General features: G+C 42.6%; 1 protein-coding gene across 4 annotated transcripts; it reads left to right on the top strand.

The window, feature by feature from the left end:
- Positions 1–219: 219 nt before the first annotated feature.
- dars2 (aspartyl-tRNA synthetase 2, mitochondrial) lies at positions 220–19,989 on the top strand. Of its 4 annotated transcripts, none has more exons than XM_024391663.2 (17): positions 220–722; positions 1,108–1,207; positions 1,346–1,412; positions 1,561–1,662; positions 1,761–1,856; positions 1,949–2,072; positions 2,163–2,209; positions 2,355–2,461; positions 2,599–2,668; positions 2,852–3,031; positions 3,159–3,266; positions 8,253–8,343; positions 8,788–8,936; positions 13,242–13,460; positions 13,810–13,920; positions 18,997–19,072; positions 19,295–19,989. In XM_024391663.2, exons 1-17 carry the CDS (start codon positions 548–550, stop codon positions 19,480–19,482), a joined length of 2,010 nt encoding a protein of 669 aa, XP_024247431.1. In that variant the 5' UTR covers positions 220–547; the 3' UTR covers positions 19,483–19,989. The 4 variants fall into 4 exon arrangements, with proteins under 4 accessions (XP_024247431.1, XP_024247430.1, XP_024247432.1 ...); XM_024391662.2 differs by having other exon boundaries at positions 1,555–1,662; XM_024391664.2 differs by having other exon boundaries at positions 221–722; positions 1,555–1,662; positions 8,281–8,343; positions 8,784–8,936.
- The last annotated feature ends 693 nt before the right edge of the window (positions 19,990–20,682 follow it).

The raw sequence follows: 20,682 nt of genomic DNA, 5'->3' as shown, positions 1-20,682 counted from the left end.
TCATTTCATACGGTTGAAGCTTTAAATGCTGTCCAATGTCTCGTATCTATCTACACATATTGTAATAGATCCTTATCGTAGTTTGACTACTTTGGTCAGAAATAGATCGCTCCTTCCCCACCATGTGTTATACAAGTTGAGCACAAAATCACTAATCTGTAAAAACAACGGATGGACACACTATAAGCAACTAACTGTCGATACCAAGCACATCCATATTTATTCAGACTTGTACTTTCTACTTCCGCCTGAACGTGGACGAGACAAGGAAGGAATTAGAGGACGCTTGTGCCACAATCACATTGAAGGAACCAGGGAGTTTTAGCTACCTAGCGCCGTTGTTTGGGCAAAATCGACATGATGCAGCTACATTTTTTACATCAAGTTTGTCAGTCGCTTTGATCGGGCGTAAATCGTATGAGTTTTATGTAGCTATCTAGCTAGCAGCCATATGCAACTAGCAGCCAGCGTACAAGACATATCTTTACAATATTAGATAATAGCTGTTTAGTTAGCTACAGTACTGTTAGATAGCAAGCTATCTGAAATGGCCAATAAAAGCAGAGCATTGGCGCAGAGGATGCTTCTCATCTGTAGACAGGAGACCAGGGCATATTCACTATGGCGAAGGACAACAATTCCGATTGCACATCTGATCAAACCCAGCATTATGCATTTCAAGTTTTCTCTCAATGTCAACAAACACTCAACGTGCACAACAGGTAGCCTATATTATTTACTTCATGTCGGTCCATTAATTCTGATCTTGGAGACCCAGGGTGTGTGCAGGGTTTGTTTTAGTCTGACAATAACTCCTGACTCAAAATCCCGGACTGGGGTGGTTGTTGTTGACCACTGATGTTCTGGAATCCAGATCATGGACACCCACAGAGGTGTGCAGCGTTTTCCCCCAGCCCAGCATTAATGTCATGCGGTCAATAACTCATGAAGCTCATGACTAGCGGAGTTGGGTTTGTTGCTCGTGGGCTGGAACAAAAGAGTACAACGTGGGTTTCCAGGACCAGGATGGAAGAACACTACTCAACAAATAATTATGTCTGTGCTTAATATAGAGCAAGCATAACACTTAACTGTATGTCTCTCCAGGTTCTAGCAGCTTGTCCTTTCGGAGTCACACTTGTGGGGAGCTACGGCCTGCTGATGTAGGAGAGGAAGTCACTCTGTGTGGCTGGGTTCAATACCTGAGGTTTGACATGTTTCATGAAGAAACACTTTATTCTTCTCACATTCTGCTTCTATTCATATTTAAAGTGGCCTATATCATCACATGGAAATAATTGCATTTAGCTGACTAACAGTGTACACATTGTTTTGCTCCAATCAGACAGGATTTATTTGTTATCATGAGAGATTTCAGTGGCTTGGCACAAATTCTTATCCCTCAAGACGAGGTAAGACTGTTTAACAGTTTTATGAATTATTCCAAAAACACTCCTGCAGTTTATGTTTATGGTAATCAAATTCCAATGTATATGTCATATATTTTAACATTACTATATGTTGACTATATATTTATTTGTAATTTGTGTCTTGGTCGAGGACAAAATGAATCTGAAAACAGCCTTGTGTGACTTACCACCTGAATCAGTGATCAGGGTGAAAGGCACGGTCAGGCTTCGACCAGATGGACAAGAGAACAAGGTGAGACTGTGATGACAAGACAAGTGGCAGTAACATTTACCATCAGTGCTATTGTGAATGACTCCATCCTGATTGTGTCACCATTTTGTAAATTGTAGGAGATGCCCACCGGAGAGATCGAGGTTCTTGCAGAGAGTGTGGAGATTCTAAATGTCTGCCGTAAGCTTCCCTTTGAAATCAAAGATTTTGTGAAAGTGAGTACATGATTAAACACATTATTTACGCATAATATCATCACACACAAAAAACAAACACATTTATTGTTAGCATTATTATTTGTTTACAGAAATCTGAATCCCTTCGGATGCAGTATCGCTATCTGGACCTTCGTTCGTCACAAATGCAGTATAACCTGAGGTTGAGGTCCCAGCTAGTGATGAAGATGAGAGAGTACCTGTGCAATGTGCATGGTACGAGTCCTTGAATTGCCTCTCCAGTTCCTTTCCTACTGCACTGTAGTGTATTTGTTTTCAAAATATTTTTTGTTTCCCTGATTCCAGGGTTTGTGGATGTTGAAACTCCCACCTTATTTAAGAGGACTCCAGGGGTAGGTTCTCTCCATTGTACTCAACACATTTTACTTTCTCCAAACACTATTTTGGATCAATTATGTGTGTTATAGAGTAGGAGCTCTTCTATAAAATTATTTACAAAGGAGTCAGTCCTGCCTTAATGTTTTTTGTATTTTCCAGGGTGCAAAGGAGTTTGTGGTGCCCTCAAGAGAACCTGGTCGATTTTACTCCCTGCCTCAGAGTCCTCAGCAGTTTAAACAGCTTCTCATGGTGGCTGGCATTGACAGGTAAACAAAATGCATCCGTTGTACCGAATCACCAATTACATTGTTACACTTGATGCCCTGTGTCCATTGTTTCATAGATCAACAACTTTGGTTTTGCGCATCTAATTGTAGCTCTCTGATGTAAATTTATCTTGCAGGTACTTTCAACTTGCCCGGTGCTACAGAGATGAGGGTTCCAAACCAGACAGACAACCAGAATTTACCCAGGTAATGCGATGATTAGCTCTGAGAAGAGACATGATCAACTATTTCTCAGGGCAGACAGAATGACTTTGGCAGATGAGTGTCGAACAGCTTTAATGTGGTTCCTAGTTTGATACAGACACACAAACACAGATAATCTAAGTCTGCCCTCATTCCTCTACATTGCCTCTTATCTATCCTCCATAGGTGGACATTGAGATGTCCTTTGTGGATCAAGCTGGAATCCGAGGTCTGATTGAGGGCTTGGTTCAGTACTCCTGGCCTGTGGAGAAAGATCCTGTCTCCACACCATTCCCCTGCATAACGTATGAAAAAGCAATGAAGGACTATGGAGTGGACAAGCCAGACACACGATTCGCCATGAAGGTTTGCTCAAAATACTCAGATATGATTTTACATTTTGGGAGGTATTTTTAAATGTTACAATCTGATAGTGAAGTACGAATATCCTGCTCCAATGTTTTAGGTTGAAATGTGTTTCCTACTTGTATAGCTCATGGACATCAGTAAAACATTCCACAACACAGAAATAGAGTTCCTTAAAGATGCCCTCAACCAACCAGGAGGATGTATCCAGGCAATCTGTATCCCGGATGGAGCAGTAAGTACAGTTTAAAAGAATAATATAGGATTCTGGTAGACTTAGGGTTGCAAAGGGTCGGAAACTTTCCGGGAAATTTCATTTTTCTCCCTGGAAATTTTCTATGGGAAGTTAAGCCCTGGAATTTGGGGAATTTTGCTTAAATTCATGAAAAGAGTTATCTTATAACAGTGAACCTTTTTTTGTGGGATACACATAAGGCAATTCTAGGTCTTGTGGCATATTTTGGTTAAACTATCCCCAATTCAATGGAATTGCAACCCTCTGCATGCACAGTGCATTCTTCCATCACATGTACAGCTGATTCTCAAGATCTTGCACACTAATGAGATGCTATTGAACCCACACTACTACACTATCTGAGCCAAGGACTACATGCTTTCTGGTAAGTTTTGATTATAATACTGGGTGGGGTGAATATATTTTATATGACATACATTATTTTTTGTTAACTAGTAAATAGTAGCCTACATCAAAGTGTATTTAATGCAACAAATATGCAGAATCATCTGGCCAAGTGCATAAAGTTCCCTCAGCGCTCACAAGTAACCTCTGACAAAAGTCCCTGTACTTCTATTCGAGGTGAAAATGATGAATCAGACACCTTGTCGATAGCAACAATTCATGGTCCTCCTGGACTCAAGACAGGTTTTTTTCCTCAATGGAGGAACGTAGTCAAATAAATGCTGATGAATGTCTTGCTCGAGCTGTGTATGCAACTGGTTCACCTCTGATGCTCACAGAAAATGTATATTGGAAGAGAGTTCTGAATGTTCTTCACCCAGCATACACCCCTCCAACCAGACATGCTTTATCTACTCATTTGCTGGATGCAGAGTTCAACAGAGTTCAAGTGAAGATCAAGCAAATCATAGAGAAAGCAGACTGTATTGCAATCATCTCTGATGGGTGGTCAAATGTTTTTGGGAAAATAATAATTAACTACATCTCCACCCCTCAACCAGTATTCTACAAGATCACAGACACAAGGGACAACAGACACACCGGTCTCTACATTGCAGATGAGCTGAAGGCAGTCATCAATGACCTTGGACCACATTGTCTGCACTGGTGACAGACAATGATGCGAACATGAAGGCTGCTTGGTCTAAAGTGGAGGAGTCCTACCCTGGTTAGGGTAGGACCCTACCCAGAAATGGTTAGGTATGTGAAGGGTCATCAAGTTATAGCAGCAATCTACCTCACCAAGCAGTGAGAAGAATAAGAGCACCACATTGAAGCTGCCCAGCAACACCTGTTGGGGTGGTGTTGTCATCATGTTTGACAGTCTCCTGGAGAGGAAGGAGTCTCTCCAAGAAATGGCCATGTCACAGTCTGCTGATATGGATAGCCCCGTCAAGAGGATCCTCCTGGATGATATATTTTGGGAGAGAATGGTAAGCAGCCGGAAACTCCTGAAACCTATAGCAGTAACTATTGCACGGATTGAGTGAGACAATACCATCCAGTCTGATGTTCGGACTTTGCTTGCAGATATAAGAGAAGAAATCCGTACTGCCCTGCCCACTTCACTGTTGCTCCAAGCAGAGGAAACTGCAGTTCTGAAATACATAAAGCGTGAAGACTTCTGCCTGAAGCCCATAAACACCGCAGTGTACATGTTGGACCCCAAGTACGCTGGCAAGAGCATCCTGTCTGGTGCAGAGATCAACGAGGCCTATGGTGTCATCACTACCGTGTCTCGCCACCTTGGCCTGGATGAGGGCAAGGCAGTCTGGCAAAGTACACTTTCAAGCAAGATCTTTGGGATGGAGATGCAATATGGCAGTCGTGCCAACATATCTCATCAGCTACCTGGGTGGAAGGCACTTTGTGGATCTGAGGCTCTTTCCCCTGTTGTCTCCATCATCCTCCAAATCCCACCAACATCAGCCTCCTCAGAGGGCAACTGGTCCTTGTTTGGGAACATACTCACCAAAGAACGCAACAGGCTGACCAACACAAGGGTTGAAAATTGGTGGCCATCCTGGCATATTTGAGGATTTTAAGCCTGACCACGAGCCATCCACAAGATTGGAAAGTGAGAGTGAAGATGAGGCCTCAGAGTCTGATGTCCAAGAGGTGGACATTGAGGAGGTCCAGGGAGGATGTCGAAAGCCTGAGATGAAGACAAGCAAAGCTTTAGTTTCTAGACTATAATTTTACAGATGTATGTTGAAAACGTTTGTGGGAAATGTGATGGATCATTGGGGATTATTCAATATTCCCTATCTTTTGTTGTTCAGTGAAATCATCCTATGTGAAGAATCAACTCATTTAATTAAAGTTCAATCTGTAACTAACTTGTTTTTTATTTCTATTGGAAGGATTTAATAATTTGTCTGCTTATGATAAGGTAAAAGGCTTATGCTTCTCTCTTCGCATGATATGGTAAATATATCCAATGCCAAAAACATCTACATTTAAATGGTATTAATCGTATTAATTTGCATATATTTCCGTTAATTGCCACGGAAAGTTTCCACCTCTGAATATTCCCTAAATTGTGCAACCCTAGGTAGACTGTTCTAGTAGATTCTGTAAGCCTATTATTTTTTAAAGATTTGTGCATCAAATAAAGATTGTTTAAGCTTGTTGGGATGATATATAGAAAGTCTACACTCCCTTTCAAAATGTTCACCTTTTGTTGTCTTACCGCCTCAAATTACAGTACATTAATCTACACATCCTACCCCACAACTTCTAAGTGAAAGAATATTCAATGTTGTGGGGAAAATCTATAAAAACTGAAATAGTAGGGCCTCCCGGGTGGCGCAGGGTTCTGGGGCACTGCATCGCAGTGCTAGCTGTGCCACCAGAGACTCTGGGTTCGAGCCCAGGGTCTGTCGCAGCCGGCCGCGCCCGTGGGGTGACGCACAATTGGCATAGCGTCGTCTGGGTTAGGGAGGGTTTGGCCGGTAGGGATATCCTTGTCTCATCGCGCACTAGCGACTCCTGTGGCGGACCGGGCGCAGTGCACGCTAACCAGGTCGCCAGGTGCACGGTTTCCTCCGACACATTGGTGCGGCTGGCTTCCGGGTTGGATGCGCGCTGTGTTAAGAAGCAGTGGTTGGGTTGTGTTTCAGAGGACGCATGGCTTTCGACCTTCGTCTCTCCCGAGCCCGTGCGGGTGTTGTAGCGGTGAGACAAGATACCACGAAATTGAGGCGAAAAGGGGGTAAAAAATAAATAAACTGAAATAGCTTGGTTGGATAAGTGTCCACCCCTTTGTAATAGCAATCCTAAATTAGCTCAAGTGTAACCAATCACCTTCAAAATCACACACCAAGTTAAGCAAACACTCAACAATGAGCATCAAAAGAACTCTGGGACAAAGTTGTGGAAAGGCACTGATAAGGGGATGGGTATGAAACATTTCAAAGGCCTTGAATATCCCTTGGATATGATTATTAAGACGTGGAAGGTTTATGGCACCAACAAGACCCTGCCTACATCAGGCCATCCCTCCAAACTGGATGACTGAGCAAGTAGGAGACTGATCAGAGGCTACCAAGAGTCCAATGGCAACTTTGAAAGACGACAGGCATTTATGGCCAAGACTGGTCAAAGTATGCATGTGACAACAATATCCCAAGCGCTTCACAAATCTAGCATGTATGGTAGGGTGGCAAGAAGGAAGTCATTGCTCATGAAAGCCCAACTTTCATTTGAAGTATGCAAAAAAACATTTGGGAGTTTTGTGGACTGGACAAACTAAAATTGAATTTTTTGGCTTAAATGCAAAGCGTTACGTTTGGCGATTTTATTTATTTTTATTTTACCTTTATTTAACCAGGTAGGCTAGTTGAGAACAAGTTCTCATTTACAACTGTGACCTGGCCAATATAAAGCATAGCAGTGTGAACAGACAACACAGAGTTACACATGGAGTAAACAATAAACAAGTCAATAACACAGTAGAAAAAATTTTAAAAAAGTCCATATACATTGTGTGCAAAAGGCATGAGGAGGTAGGCGAATATTTACAATTTAGCAGATTAACACTGGAGTGAAAAATGATCAGATGGTCATGTGCAGGTAGAGATACTGGTGTGCAAAAGAGCAGAAAAGTAAATAAATAAAAACAGTATGGGGATGAGGTAGGTAAATTGGGTGGGCTATTTACCGATGGACTATGTACAGCTGCAGCGATCGGTTAGCTGCTCAGATAGCAGATGTTTAAAGTTGGTGAGGGAGATAAAAGTCTCCAACTTCAGCGATTTTTGCAATTCGTTCCAGTCACAGGCAGCAGAGAACTGGAAGGAAATGTGGCCAAATGAGGTGTTGGCTTTAGGGATGATCAGTGAGATACACCTGCTGGAGCGCGTGCTACGGGTGGGTGTTGCCATCGTGACCAGTGAACTGAGATAAGGCAGAGCTTTACCTAGCATGGACCATGCAATATTGGCTCTATATTATACTCTATGCTTTCTTGAATTTGTTCTGGATTTGGGACTGTGAAAAGACCTCTGGTGGCATGTCTAATGGTGTAAGTGTGTGTGTGTGTCAGAGCTGTGTGTAAGTTGACTATGCAAACTATTTGGAATTTTCAACACATTGTTTCTTATGAAAAGAAGTGATGCAGTCAGGCTCTCAACAACTCTTAGTCAGGAAAGACTGGCATGCATAGTATTGACATTAGCCCTCTGATTACAATGAAGAGCAGCACCTGCTGCTCTCTACTGGGCCAGCTGCAGTTTAACTAGGTCTTTCTTTGCAGCATTTGACCACATGACTGGACAATAAGACAAAACTAGAGCCTGCAGGACATTCAGAAGTTGGTAGAGACCTAATCACAGCTGTAATTGCTGCCTAAGGTGCTTCCACCAAGTATTGACTCAGAGGGGGTGGAGACATATCCAATTATGATATTTCAGTTTAGTATTTTTAATATATATCATTTGTGTATGGTGGTAGATAATTGTATTTAAATAAGGATTTCAACAAAATGTGAAACAAGTTTAAGGGGGTGTCGACTTTTTATAGGACATCTGTGTTCAATATTTCACTCCAGAAACATTTGAAGGGCAAAGATCACGAATCCCTGAAGCAAACTGCCAGGACCCAGTTCGGCCAGGTATGTAACCTCGCGCTTTAACCCCCCCACCCTTTTACAGGACATTCAGTAAAAGAGAACAAACTGTCTTCATGAAATATTAATCTGGAATATGATCAATAAGCCAAGATGACTGTGAAGAAAATGTTGAACGAAGCACATGGCATAATTGCCCTGAGGCAAGGGTAGACCTCACCAATCCTAGAGTTGTGCAATCCTGAAAATCTTGTAGGACCCCCTTTTATAACGAAGTGACATGATTGGTAAACACAACTCATTTGAGACTCCATTACGGCTAATGATTTATTGGGTTTAGCAATTCATAGTTAAAGAGATATGAAAACCCAATGACTGCTAGGCATTCAAGTCTGTCGGGGCCATGCCCGGATGCTAGCTGCATCAGAGGAATGCCAATTAAGCCTAGTATTTTTTTGTGATATTTTTGTATTTTTTTCTCCAAGGAAGTGAGTGTAGTTTTGGTGAAGGCAGATGGTGCATTGAAGTCTCCCCTCAACAGACTCATGCCTGCCTCAGCTAAACAGCAGCTGCTCCAGATGGCCCAGGCCAGACCTGGGGACCTGCTGCTCATCTCTGCTGGGACGCAGGAATGTGTGGTGAGTTACAATCTGATTTGGTCCCAAACGGCACCCTGCCTATATAGTGGACTAGTTTTAACCGGGGCCCATATGGCTCTGGTGAAAAGTAGTGCACTATGTGGGGAATAGGGTGCCATTTGGGATGTAGATCCTTTGCATGCCTCACCTCCATTAAAGATAACCATCATGGAACAGTTTCAAAGTTAGCCCTGTTGGTCGAAATAAGTGATGATTGTCAGTGCTTTGAGGTTGATTGCTTTGATATGAACCAGTAAGTACAGTATAGTTCATACACATAACACACTGCAAAGTTTGATTTGTTTCGTTTTAAATTAAAAGCTAAATGTTTATATTTTTCTCATATTTTTCTCATGTGTCGTTGGGCCTGGTACAGATGATACACCAAAATAAAAAGTATTTCAGAAAGTATTCACACCGGTTGACTTTCTTCACATTTTGTTGTGTTACAGCCTGAATTTAAAATGTATTACATTGAAATGTGTCACTGGCCTACACACAATACCCCATAATGTCAGTGGAATTATGTTTTTAGGAATGTTTACTCCTTAGTTAATGAAAAGCTGAAATTTGAGTCCATAAGTACACCTTTATTATGGCAAGCCTAAAACAGTTAATGAGTAAACATGTGCTTAATAAGTTGCATGGACTCACTCTGTGTGTAATAATAGTGTTTAACATCATTTCTGAATGACTACCTCATCTCTGTATCCCACACATGCAGTTATCTGCAAGGTTCCTCAGTCAAGCAATTCATTTCAAACACAGATTCAACCACAAAGACCAAGGGTGTTTTCCAATGCCATGCAAGAAGGGCACCTATTGGTAGATGGGTGAAAATGTTAAAAAGCAGACATTGAATAACCTTTTGAGCATGGTGAAGTTATTAATAACACTTTGGATGGTATATCAATACACCCAGTAGCTAGAAAGATACAGGCGTCCTTCCTAACTCTGTTGCAGGAGAGGAAGGAAAACACTCAGGGATTTCACCATGAGGCCAATAGTGACTTTAAAACAGTCCCAGAGTTAAATGGCTGTGATAGGAGAAAACTGAGGATGGATCCCCACATTGTATTTACTCCACAATACTAACATAAATGAAAGAAGCCTTTAAATAATACAAATATTCCAAAACATGCATCCTGTTTTGCAATAAGGCACTAAAGTGAAACTGCAATTTTTGTCTTAGAAATTAACTTTGTCCTGAATAGAAAGTGTTATGTTTGTGGTGAATCCAACACATCACTGAGAACCCACTCTTCATATTTTCAAGCATGGTGTTGGCTGCATCATGTTATGGGTATGCTTTTTTTTAGGATTAAAACAAATGGAATAGAGCACAGTCAGAATCCTAGAGGAAAACCTTGTTCTGTCTGCTTTCTATCAGACACTGGGAGTCAAATAATCAGGGCAAGGTGACCGGAAACATGACCGAATACAAACAGTGTAGCTATTCCCTCCGCAAGGCAATCAAACAAGCTAAGCGTCAGTATAGAGACAAAGTAGAATCTCAATTCAACGGCTCAGACACAAGAGGTATGTGGCAGGGTCTACAGTCAATCACGGATTACAAAAAGAAAACCAGCCCCGTCACGGACCAGGATGTCTTGCTCCCAGGCAGACTAAATAACTTTTTTGCCCGCTTTGAGGACAATACAGTGCCACTGACACGGCCCTCAACCAAAACTTGCTGACTCTCCTTCACTGCAGCCGACGTGAGGAAAACATTTAAACGTGTTAACCCTCGCTTGGCTGCAGGCCCAGACGGCATCCCCAGCCGCGCCCTCAGAGCATGCGCAGACCAGCTGGCTGGTGTGTTTACGGACATATTCAATCAATCCCTATCCCAGTCTGTTGTTCCCACATGCTTCAAGAGGGCCACCATTGTTCCTGTTCCCAAGAAAGCTAAGGTAACTGAGCTAAACGACTACCGCCCCGTAGCACTCACTTTCGTCATCATGAAGTGCTTTGAGAGACTAGTCAAGGACCATATCACCTCCACCCTACCTGACACCCTAGACCCACTCCAATTTGCTTACCGCCCAAATAGGTCCACAGACGATGCAATCTCAACCACACTGCACACTGCCCTAACCCATCTGGACAAGAGGAATACCTATGTGAGAATGCTGTTCATCGACTACAGCTCGGCATTTAACACCATAGTGCCCTCCAAGCTCGTCATCAAGTTCGAGACCCTGGGTCTCGACCCCGCCCTGTGCAACTGGGTACTGGACTTCCTGACGGGCCGCCCCCAGGTGGTGAGGGTAGGCAACAACATCTCTACCCCGCTGATCCTCAACACTGGGGCCCCACAAGGGTGCGTTCTGAGCCCTCTCCTGTACTCCCTGTTCACCCACGACTGCGTGGCCGCGCACGCCTCCAACTCAATCATCAAGTTTGCGGACGACACAACAGTGGTAGGCTTGATTACCAACAACGACGAGACGGCCTACAGGGACGAGGTGAGGGCCCTTGGAGTGTGGTGTCAGGAAAATAACCTCACACTCAACGTCAACAAAACTAAGGAGATGATTGTGGACTTCAGGAAACAGCAGAGGGAACACCCCCCTATCCACATCGATGGAACAGTAGTGGAGAGGGTAGCAAGTTTTAAGTTCCTCGGCATACACATCACAGACAAACTGAATTGGTCCACCCACACAGACAGCATCGTGAAGAAGGCGCAGCAGCGCCTCCTCAACCTCAGGAGGCTGAAGAAATTTGGCTTGTCACCAAAAGCACTCACAAACTTCTACAGATGCACAATCGAGAGCATCCTGTCGGGCTGTATCATCGCCTGGTACGGCAACTGCTCCGCCCACAACCGTAAGGCTCTCTAGAGGGTAGTGAGGTCTGCACAACGCATCACCGGGGGGAAACTACCTGCCCTCCAGGACACCTACACCACCCGATGTCACAGGAAGGCCATAAAGATCATCAAGGACAACAACCACCCGAGCCACTGCCTGTTCACCCCGCTATCATCCAGAAGTCGAGGTCAGTACAGGTGCATCAAAGCTGGGACCGAGAGACTGAAAAACAGCTTCTATCTCAAGGCCATCAGACTGTTAAACAGCCACCACTAACATTGAGTGGCTGCTGCCAACACACTGACTCAACTCCAGCCACTTTAATAATGGGAATTGATGGGAAATGATGGGAAATATTTCACTAGCCACTTTAAACAATGCTACCTAATATAATGTTTACATACCCTACATTATTCATCTCATATGTATACGTATATACTGTACTCTGTCATCTACTGCATCTTTATGTAATACATGTATCACTAGCCACTTTAACTATGCCACTTTGTTTACATACTCATCTCATATGTATATACTGTACTCGATACCATCTACTGTATCTTGCCTATGCTGCTCTGTACCATCACTCATTCATATATCTTTATGTACATATTCTTTATCCCCTTACACTTGTGTCTATAAGGTAGTAGTTTTGGAATTGTTAGCTTGATTACTTGTTGGTTATTACTGCATTGTCGGAACTAGAAGCACAAGCATTTCGCTACACTCGCATTAACATCTGCTAACCATCTGAATGTGACAAATAAAATTTGATTTGATTTGAAATTCACCTTTCAGCAGGACAATAACCTAAAACACAAGGCCAAATATACACTGGAGTTACTTACCAAGACGACATTTAATGTTCCTGAGTGGCCTAGTTACAGTTTTGACTTTAATCGTCTTGAAAATCTTTGGCAAGCCTTGAAAATAGTTGTTTAGCAATGATCAACAACCAATTTGACAGAGCATTTAGAACTTTAAAAATTATAAAGTGCAAATATTGTGCAATCCAGGTGTGCAAAGCTCTTATAGATTTACCCAGAAAGACTCACATCTTTATTCGCTGCTAAAGGTAATTTTAACATGTATTGGGTCGTGTTTGAATACATATCTAAATTAGATATTTCAAAATGTTATGGGATATTGTGTGTAGATGGTAGAGAAAAAACAAACATATTTAATCTATTTTTGAATTCAGGCTGTCACAACAACATGTGAAAAAAGTCTAGGGGTATGAATACTTTCTGAAGGCACCGTAGCTGTGGAGCAATAGTGTACTTTTGTCGAAAGGATGTGGAAGGAATTGCAATCAAATGTCAGAATAGAAGAAAATTAAGAGGCTTTTGTGACCAAACAGTTGAAAGCCAGTGCGTTCTGAAAATAAACAATGTTTTTGACATTCAATAACACAGAACAACCTTTTACTTTTGTTTTTCACGGTGAATGCAGTTTTCACTCTCCTGATTTCCATTATTTCCTCCCACAGCGCCCTTTGTTGGGCAAATTGAGGCTTCAATGTGCTGAACTCCTAGAGGGCTCCGGTGTGGCTGTTCGAGACCCCTCAGCGTTTCACTTTCTGTGGGTGGTAGACTTCCCACTGTTCCTGCCAAAAGAAGAGGACCCTGATCAGCTTGAGTCAGCCCACCATCCTTTCACTGCACCTCTCCCTGAGGATGCTCATCTCCTGTATTCACTGCCTCACAAGGTTTGGGTCATATACAGTAGGAGGAGGGTTGTCTCCTTGGTCACATATTTATAGAGAGTTTCTGTGCCCTTCCTTGCTGTTTGGTACAAATCAAAAACTGTTAAAGAAAGTGTTGTCTGACAGCTGTCACTGTGCTATTTCCAACCAGGATGTGGTCCAAACAAGAAGTTTGGAAATTCAAAACTATGTATTCAAGTATAACCAATAATAAAAATGTATTTATTAGTATAAACTACTCACCATAAGTCAGTCTATCAATATAAACAAACTTGACAGACTATCCTGTACGGTCACTTCCTATGCACTGAGACCATATCATTCATCTATGTCTCCTGTGTCAATATGGCAGGTACGTGGCCAGCATTATGACCTGGTCCTGAATGGGTGTGAGATTGGAGGAGGATCCATTCGTATTCACAAGGCCTCTGATCAACAGCATGTGCTGGAGACGATCCTCAAGGTAATGAACTTGGACTGGATAAGTAAGAATACCAGAATGCTGATTTCCCATGTCCCATTTATATCAGGTTGAGGAGGATATGCAAGCACAGTTACCATTAGTATACCGTATGTCGAAAGGTGCTGCATTGGAAAGCAGACATTTTGCGGGCTCTTGGCCAACCATAATTTATTTTGCAGCTGATCGTAACTTTTTTTGTACATAATGTTACATAACGAGGACTTCTACTTCAATGAGTCGGAGGCGAAGACATATCGTTTTTTCTGGACCAGGTCCAAATCCCCGTCACTCATAGGAGGAGGAGATGGCACTATAGAGTGCTTTCCACTAGATGTTGGAACATTGCTGCGGGGACTTGCTTCCATTCAGCCACAAGCATTTGTGAGGTCGGGCACTGATGTTGGACGATTAGGCTTGGTTTGCAGTCTTTCCAATTCATCCCAAAGGTGTTCGATGGTGTTGAGGTCAGGGCTCTGTGCAGGACAGTCAAGTTATTCCACACCGATCTCGACAAACCTGTATGGACCCCGCTTTGTGCATGGGAGCATTGTCCTGCTGAAACAGGAAAGGACTTTCCCCAAACTGTTTCCACAAAGTTGGAAGCAGAGAATCATCTAGAATGTCATTGTATGCAGTAGTGTTGAGATTATCCTTCATTGAAACTAAGGGGCCTAGCCCAAACCATGAAAAACAGTCCCAGACCATTATTCCTCCTCCACCAAAATTTACAGTTCGCACTATGCATTCGGGCAGGTAGCGTTCTCCTGGCATCCGCCAAACCCAGATCCGTCCGTCGGACTGCCAGATGGTGAAGCGTGAGTCATCCCTCCAGAGAACGCCTTTCCACTGCTCCAGAGTCTAGTGGTCGGCGAGCTTCACACCACTCCAGCTGACGCTTGGCATTACGCATGGTGATCTTAGGCTTGTGTGTGGCTGCTCAGCCATGTAATCCCATTTCATGAAGCTCCCCTGACGAACAGTTATTGTGCTGACGTTGCTTCTAGAGGCAATTTGGAATTCAGTAGTGAGTGTTGCAACCGAGGACAGACGATTTTTACGCGCTTCAGCACTTGGCAGTCCCGTTCTGTTAACTTATGTGGCCTACCACTTCACGGCTAAACTGTTGTTGCTCCTAGACGTTTCCACTTCAAAATAACATCAGTTGACCGGGTAAGCGCCAGCAAAGCTGAAATTTGACAAACTGACTTGTTGGAAAGATGGCATCCTCTGACAGTGCCACGTTGAAAGTCACTGAGCTCTTCAGTAAGGCCTTTCTACTGCCAATGTTTGTCTATAGAGATGGCATGGCTGTGTGCTCGATTTTATACACCTGTCAGCGAATGGGTGTGGCTAAAAATAGCAGAATCTGCTAATTTTAATGGGTGTCTACATGCTTTTGTATATATAGTGTACATATAGTTGCATTGGCAGGACAGAACGTCCGGTAAGATCACAGGGGGTGGTGTGTGTCTCTTTGTTAAGAACAGTTGGTACACAATCTCTAATATTAAGAAAGTCTCAAGGTTCTACTTGCCTGAGTTAGAATACCTCATGATAAGCTGTAGACCATACTAATTACCATGAGTTTTCATCTGTATTTTTCGTAGCTGTCTATTTAGCATCCCAAACCGGTGCTGGTGCTAAGACCTCACTCAACGAGCTGTATAGGGCTATAAGCAAACAAGAAAATGCTCATCCAGAGGCGGCGCTCCTAGTGGCCGGTGATTTTAATGTAGGAAAATTGAAATCTGTTTTACCTCATTTCTACCATCATGTCACTGACATTTTCAACCTGACCCAGTCTGTATACAGTTTTGCATACCGCCCCAACTGAGCCAGAGATGATACAATCTCTACTGCACTCCACACTGCCCTTTCCCACCTGGATAAATGGAACACCTACGTGAGAAAGCTCATTTACTACAGCTCAGCATTCAACACCATAGTGCCCTCCAAGCTCATCACTAAGCTAAGGAGCCTGAGCCTGAACACGTCCCTCTGCAACTGGATCTTGGACATCCTGACGGGCCGCCCCCAGGTGGTAAGGGTAGACAACAACATAGCCTCCTGTACTCCCTGTTCATCCATGACTGCGTGGCCACGCATGACCTGATCACCAATGACAAGGACACAGCCTATAGGGAGGAGGTCAGAGATCTTTCAGGGTGGTGCCAGGACAACAACCTCTCCCTCAACATGGGCAAGACAAATGAGCTTATCATGGACTACAGGAGACGGAGGGCCGAACACGCCCCCATTCATATCGACAGAGCTGTAGTGGAGAGGGTTGAGAGCTTTATGTTCCTTGGTGTCCACATCACTAAGGACCTATCGTGGTCCGAACACACCAACACAGTTGTGAAGAGGGCACAACAACACCTCTTCCCCCTCAGGAGGCTGAAAAGATTTGACATGGGCAGAGTATCTTGACTGGCTGCATCACCGCTTGGTATGGCAACTGCTCGGCATCTGACTGCAAGGCGCTACAGAGGCTAGTGCATATGGCCCAGTACATCACTTGGGGCTGAACTCCCTGCCATCCAGGACCTTTATACCAAGCGGTTAGAGGAAGGCCCTAAAATTGTCAGAATCTAGCCACCAAAGTCATAGACTGTTCTCTCTGCTACCGCATGGCAAGCAGCACCGGAGTGCCAAGTCTGGGACCAAAAAGCTCCTGAATAGCTTCTAACCGCAAGCTGTAAGACTGCTGAACAATTCATCAAATGGCTACCTGGACTATTTAGTGCCTTCAGAAAGTGTTCACACCCCTGGACCACATTTTGTCTTGTTACAGCCTGAATTTAAAATGTATTAAATTGAGATATTTTGTCACTGGCCTACACAAAATACCCCATAATGTCAAAGTATTCAACCCCATTGTTATGGCAAGCCTAAATAAGTTCAGGAGTAAAGATGTGCTTAACAAGTCACATAATAAGTTGCATGGACTCACTCTGTGTGCAATAATAGTGTTTAGCATCTTTTTTGAATGACTACCTCATCTCTGTAACCCACACATACAATTATCTGTAACGTCCCTCAGTCGAGCAGTGAATTTCAAACATAGATTCAACCACAAAGACCAGGGAGGTTTTCCAATGCTTTGCAAAAAGGGCACCTATTGGTAGATGGGTGAAAATTGAGCATGGTGAAGTTATAATTTACACTTTTGACGGTGTATTAATTCACCCAGTCACTACGAAGATACAGGCGTCCTTTCTAACTCAGTTGCCTGAGAGGAAGGAAACCGCTCAAGGATTTCACCATGAGGCCAATGGTGACTTTAAAATGGTTAGAGTTTAATGACTGTGATAGGAGAAAACTGAGGATGACTCAACATTACTAATCTAATTGACAGAGTGAAAATAAGGAAGCCTGTATAGAATAAAAATATTCCAAAACATGCATCCTGTTTGCAACAAGGCACTGAAGTAATACTACAAAAAAATGTGGCAAAGCAATGTTATTTTTGTCCTGAATAGAAAGTGTTATGTTTGGGGCAAATCCCATACAACACATTACTGAGTACCACTCTCCATATTTTCAAGCATAGTGGTGGATATGCTTCTCATCGTTAAGAACTGGGGAGGTTTTTTTTGTATAAAAAAGTAATGGAATGGAGCTAAGCACAGGCAAAATCCTAAAGGAAAACCTGGTTCAGTCTGTTTTCCACCTGACACTGGGATATGAATTCACCTTTCAGCAGGACAATAACCTAAAACACAATGCCAAATCTACACTGGAGTTGCTTACCAAGAAGATGGTGAATGTTCCTGAGTGGCCGAGTTACAGTTTTGACTTAAATCTGCTTAAAAATCTATGGCAAGACCTGAAAATGGCTGTTTAGCAATGACCAATTTGACAGAGATTGAATAATTTTGAAAAGAATAATGTGCAAATGTTGCACAATCCAGGTGTGGAAAGCTCTTAGATACTTATCCAGAAAGACTCTCAACTGTAATTGCTGTAACTGTATTGACTCAGGGGGTTGAATAAGTATCTAATCAAGATATATTAGTGTGTTATTTTTCATTATTTAAAAAATGTTAAAATCACTTTTTGCAGCAATTACAGTTGTGTCTTTCTGGATAAGTCTCTAAAAGTTTGCCACACCTGGATTGTGCAACATTAGAGTATTTTGTGTAGATCGTTGACCAGAAATGACAATTAAATCCATTTTAATATGACTTTGTAACACAACAAAATGTGGAATAAGTCAAGGGTTGTGAATACTTTTTAAAGGCAACCCCTTTATTATACAAATTTTATCTGAATTTTTTTGTACTGATTTTTTTGCCCTGGCTCTATGCACAATCACTAGACTACTCACACATACTACACTGACACTCCAATATACACACACACACACACACACACACACACACACACACTACATATGCTCAAACACACAAACGCATATTGACGCCAGACATACACACTCACACAGACACACTTTCACACTTCACGCACGCAGCTGCTACTCAGTTTATTATATATCCTCATTGTCTAGTCACTTTTTACCCGTACCTACATGTACATACTGTATAATCTCAATTATCAACTACCTTGTACCACTGCACCTTGATCAGTACTCGTACTCCTTGTATAAAGCCACGTTATTCTATTGTTACTGTTTCCCTTTTTATTTTGCAAATATCTTTCTTACTTTTTAACTCTGCATTGTTGGGAATGGGCTCGTAATTAAGTATTTTGCGGTAAAGTCTACACCTGTTGTATTCAGCGCGTGTGACCATTCAAATTTGATTAGATTTAGTACCAAAATAAACAACTGATTAGGATTGGTAATCACAGCGCTCATTTTGTTGCTGCCTCTAGCTGCAGTTTCTGAGCTGCATGTTCTCCTAGCTTGCTGCAAGTTTCTGAGCTGCATGTTCTCCTAGCTTGCTGCAAGTTCAGTCGGTAATATTTATTATCACTGGTAATAAGACAGTATTTACTACTGTAGATGTAGACTACTGTCATTAGCCTTCCAGCTTAGCGGTGAATAGAAAAGGACAGACTTAGTGAATCTCTCTCTAGAGTTGGGAAACTCCCTGACTTTGTTATTTTTTTCAGGAGGATCCATCTCTCCTTTCTCACCTGTTAGAGGCACTGGATTCTGGGGCTCCCCCTCATGGTGGGATTGCATTGGGTAAGTCAGCCATAATAACCATCCTAACTTGACACCAGACACACTCAGATTTGTGTTTCTCATGCTTTGATATTTCACCATTTGTTCTACAGATGCTTAGTAGTAGACTTAGTAGAACTAAGTAGACCAGTCCCCTTGTCCTCCTGCATTAAAATGCAATACCTAATTTGTGAGTAATATTTTATTTCCCTGACTAATATCCCTTGTTCAATTTTCCTCTAGGTTTGGACCGATTTCTGTCTATTATCGTCGGAGCCCCCAGCATCAGGGACGTGATTGCCTTCCCCAAATCATTCAGGGGCCATGACCTGATGAGTCGTGCTCCAGACTTCGTCTCTGAAGACGAACTTAAATCCTACCACATCGCTGTCAACTGGCCAGCAGGAGACGAAGGGAACCAGGAGAAATAGACATGGCTGCTGCTACACATTTGTCCTGAAGCTGAGACTCTGACTCATATTACAGCTGGATTTACATTGAGGAGATGCAGGACAACTAAGTACCGTGACTTAAATGCGATTCTTGACATGACATGCTGCCACTTTAGGTTTACTCGCACTGTTGATGACCATTAATTGCATCAGTATAAATTCTGTCGGCCGAGTGGGGAGTTTTTGAGTTGGGACTGTTGTTCCCGCATCTCTGCAACTTAAACCCAGTTTACACCTTTGTCCTGAAGGTCAAACTCTGACTCACATATTGATGTTTCCACTTAGCTTCGGTTGAAGACTTTTCCAGTTGCCTCCTTTTCTCAAGTTGCACTTTTTTTGCCAGCTTGTAGTTGTCTTCACAGGCAGTTCCTCTGCTAGCCAAAATATGGTCAATATCGATGTGAGACTTTGTCTTTAAAGTGACATAATATATGTACAATGTAGACAGGAGACACTGTCACCAATAAATTGTCATGGTTTGACAAATTCCTGTTTTTCTTATATTCTTTCATGCTACAAAGTACAGTCCTGTATACATGCTTTATCAAATGTTATTCAGACTGTGTGAAAATATAGAAATGTCCAATAGGGGGTAGCGTTGTTCCATTTGATCTTGTTCACTTTTTTCTTCCTCAGACACCCTTATCTAGGACAGCATGACATTAACTGAAGCAATTAAGGTTAAATACATTTCTCAAGGGTACTACAGTACCTTCTAGTACATTAAGGCTCACATATGCTGAACCTTCAATCTACAGATCACCTTTTACAATGCTTACCACCTAGCTACTAAATCAATGCAGTGTCAATCACCTCAGATGTTCTTTTTCTCTATAAGATTATTGAAATCCACACTTATAAAAAATTACAGACAAGGAACTTCAGAGACCAATTGAGTTCTGGAAATTGAAATGAATTATTTGGGCAGTAAGAATGTATTAATTCCCCCTCAGACTGCAGAGTTATTTTAGTACCATGCTGATGTAACCTCTGTGCCAGTGTAAACTGCCACTTTTACAACAACAGCTGCCTGCCCACGCCCCCTGCCCGCCACCTTCGCTAGGAGACAGTTTCTAACTCTGCCGGGTACCAGACAGATGTTCTCATTAGTGCACAAAATACAGCCAACACTACAGCTTGTCCTGGATGCCATTTTGTCTGTCGTTTGCAGGGTTGAAG

The sequence above is a fragment of the Oncorhynchus tshawytscha genome, linkage group LG28 (assembly GCF_018296145.1).
Source record: "Oncorhynchus tshawytscha isolate Ot180627B linkage group LG28, Otsh_v2.0, whole genome shotgun sequence".
Taxonomy (NCBI): Eukaryota; Metazoa; Chordata; class Actinopteri; order Salmoniformes; family Salmonidae; genus Oncorhynchus; species Oncorhynchus tshawytscha.
This window is presented reverse-complemented; position numbering and strand designations above follow the sequence as displayed.

Coding starts and splice junctions, on each gene's coding strand:
- dars2 (XM_024391662.2), top strand. CDS start 548: ATGGCCAATAAAAGCAGAGCATTGGCGCAGAGGATGCTTCTCATCTGT. Junction 1,663..1,760: donor CAGATGGACAAGAGAACAAG/GTGAGACTGTGA, acceptor TGTAAATTGTAG/GAGATGCCCACCGGAGAGAT. Junction 3,032..3,158: donor ACACACGATTCGCCATGAAG/GTTTGCTCAAAA, acceptor CTACTTGTATAG/CTCATGGACATCAGTAAAAC.